General features: G+C 71.3%; 1 protein-coding gene across 1 annotated transcript in view; it reads right to left on the bottom strand.

Moving 5' to 3' along the window:
• The window catches only part of NAR4 (putative formate/nitrite transporter), a gene marked incomplete at both ends in the record, with an annotated part of 4,841 nt that extends 2,119 nt beyond the window's left edge, over positions 1-2,722 (bottom strand). Inside the window, 2 exons of the mRNA XM_009037167.1 lie at positions 380-1,336; positions 1,856-2,722. Coding sequence (XP_009035415.1) covers positions 380-1,336; positions 1,856-2,722 — 1,824 coding nt within the window. The remainder of the gene's footprint in view (positions 1-379; positions 1,337-1,855) is intronic.
• Between the last annotated feature and the right edge of the window lie 32 nt (positions 2,723-2,754).

Genomic DNA, 2,754 nt, shown 5'->3' with positions numbered 1-2,754 from the left:
AGCTGCCCCGAGCTATTATGAATGGCGGCAAGAAAAGGGAAGGGTTAACTTGAATCCACCGAGGCGCAAGTTGCTGCATTCTTGGCGATTCCCGGAAGTTCGGAGCACCGAACGCGATGCGCGCCCCGACGCCCAGGCCCGTGCGACACACCCCCGCGTACTACAGGCCGAGCTCGGCCTCGAGGTCGTCGGCCCACGCGGCGTCGTCGGAGTCGGAGCCGGAGCCCGACAGGGACGCGGACTCGGCGGACTCGCGCCGCGGCCGCTTCCGGGGCCCGGCGTCGCCCCCCGGGCTCGGCGGCCGGGGCGGCGGCGGCGGCGGCGCCGGGTCGGGCGCGAGGCGGTACTTGCGGTCCGGTTCGCGGCGGCAGCGCCAGACGCAGTACCAGAACCAGTCGAGGTGGACGACGTTGTCCGCGCCGTGGCCCGGCGGCGCTTTCGTCGCGACGACGTGCGTCGCGTCGGCCGCGGCCCCGGCGAGGGCGGCGCCGTAGCGCTCCGCGAGGCGCGCCGTCCACGCGTCCGCCGGCGGCGAGAACGAGAAGACGCAGCCCGCGAAGACCGCGCCGCGCGCGGCGTCGAGGCACGCGACGGCGTCGCCCGATGCGCCGCCGCCGGCGTAGAAGGCGGCGTGCGCGGCGACGAGGGCCCGCGCCGAGTGGGAGAGCTGCGAGTCGCCGTCGGCGTGGGCCGGGTCGGCCAGCGCCTTGCCGAAGTACGTGTAGGGCTGGACGACGAGCACGCGCGGCGTCTGGTCCTCGCCGCGCGTCCAGACGTCGAGGCGGTCGTCGAGGATGAGCGCGCGGGCCGCGCCGCCGGGGAAGAGGCGCTCCAGCGACTTCTCGCCGCGGAGGTCCGGGCAGCAGTCGCGGCTCACGACGCGACCCCCGAAGCTCAGGCCCGGGACCTCGGCCTCGAGCGCGGCCCGCACGGCCTCCGCGTACTGGCGGCTGCCGTGCGTGTAGATAGCGAGCTCGTAGAGGGGCGCGACGGCGGCGAAGAACTCCTCGAGCCGCGGCCGGAGCCGCACCCAGTGCGGCCGGCCCGCGACGGCGCCGAGCGCGCGCACGCGCGAGCCGGGCGCGGCCGCGAGCGCCGCGGCGCGCGGGTCCGTCGAGCACTCGAGGAGCGTGTGGTCCAGGTCCAGCACGAGCTGCAGCTGCCGCTTGCCCTCGAGCTGCCGGCTCCGCTGCGCCGCCAGCACCGACGCCTCGGCGCCGGTCACGCGCAGGCTCGCCTTGGACGTCCCCGCGCCGCGCACGGCGACGCGCGCCGTCGCGTCGCTCTTCTCGGGACCCACGATGGCGCCGCAGACGCAACACATCGACCCGAGCCGCTGCGGGTGCGTGCACGGCTCCGTCATCGGTGCAAATGCGGATGCGCGTCGACCTGTTCAGCCTCGCGAGCGTCGACGCGGCCGTCGCGCGAGGAGCTCGCGGAGGACGGCGGCGGCGCGCGCGGCGCGCGCGGCGGACGGGAACGAGCGCTCGACGCCGACCCTCAGCACAACATCATCAAACTGTGAAGGTGCCAATGCGCCGCGCCCTGCCGCCTCGGCACGCGTCCCGACGGGTCCCGACCACGTCGTCGCGCGTGCGTAACGACCGGTTACTAAAAGGATTCTCATTACTACAGTGTAGTAACTACACATACACACACGGCGCGGCGCGCGAGGTCCTCCGAAGGACGGACCGCGGGGGCGGCGCGGGGGGTCGGGAGCTCCGAGGCCCGAGAGGTCGGACCGCGGAAGAGGCGGGGGACGCGGCCGGCGATTTTGGGTCCGGGCCTCGTGCTTGATGCACGTAGCTATGTACAACACGACACTTGGCGAGGAGCGCGCTCAGGCGTCCTCGACCTTGCCGTCGACGAACTTGGTCTCGGCCTCGGTGATCGCGGCGCGCTGCTTGAGGCCCGCGTACCAGCCGTCCTTGTTGATGAGCCAGAACGGGAAGACGAGGAACCAGGCGCCGATGATGGAGCCGAGGGTGACGGGGACCCAGTTGAACCAGAACGCGTTGCCCCAGTTGCAGCGGCTGTCGAGGTAGTGGCCGCCGGTCATGATGCCCGCGGGGATGAGGAACTGGTTGACGACGAGGTGGTCGAAGCCGGAGGAGATGAAGAGCTCGATCGGGAGCCAGATCATGATGAACTTGGAGATGGGCTCCGTCGCGATCATCTGGAGCCAGATCGCGAGGCAGACCATCCAGTTGCAGCCCGCGCCGCGGATGATGGACGTCGTGAACGCGGCCGTGCACTTGGCGCGGCAGACCTTCATGACCTTGCAGACGTTGGCGTTGCCCCAGTTGCCGCGCGTGCAGAAGTCGCCGTTGAAGTCCTCGCGGAACGACGCCGCCGACTCGTACCAGAGCTTCTCGAGGTTCTCGAGGGAGCCCGTCGGGTCCGAGTAGGGGTCGTTGTCGACGGCGACGGTCTTCATGAGGCCCGAGGACCAGGCGAACACGACGAAGTGGAGCACGGCGCCGCCGAGGTTCGCCCACCAGCAGACGAACCAGTTCCCGAGGAGGCCCTTGATCTGGCGCATGCGGTCTTCGGGCTCGGCGGCGAGGACGGCGAAGGTGCAGAACATGTAGTTGGCCGTGATGAGCTCGGCGCCCTGGCACATGACGATGAAGGTGAGGCCGAACGGGATGCCGAAGCCCGCGAAGACGAAGTTGTTCACGCCCGTCGACGAGCCCCAGCGGCCGCCGACCTGGCAGGACATGAGGATGCCGAAGGAGAGGAGGAGGCCCGCCT

Source organism: Aureococcus anophagefferens (genome assembly GCF_000186865.1).
Source record: "Aureococcus anophagefferens unplaced genomic scaffold AURANscaffold_6, whole genome shotgun sequence".
In the NCBI taxonomy this organism is placed as follows: Eukaryota; class Pelagophyceae; order Pelagomonadales; family Pelagomonadaceae; genus Aureococcus; species Aureococcus anophagefferens.
This window is presented reverse-complemented; position numbering and strand designations above follow the sequence as displayed.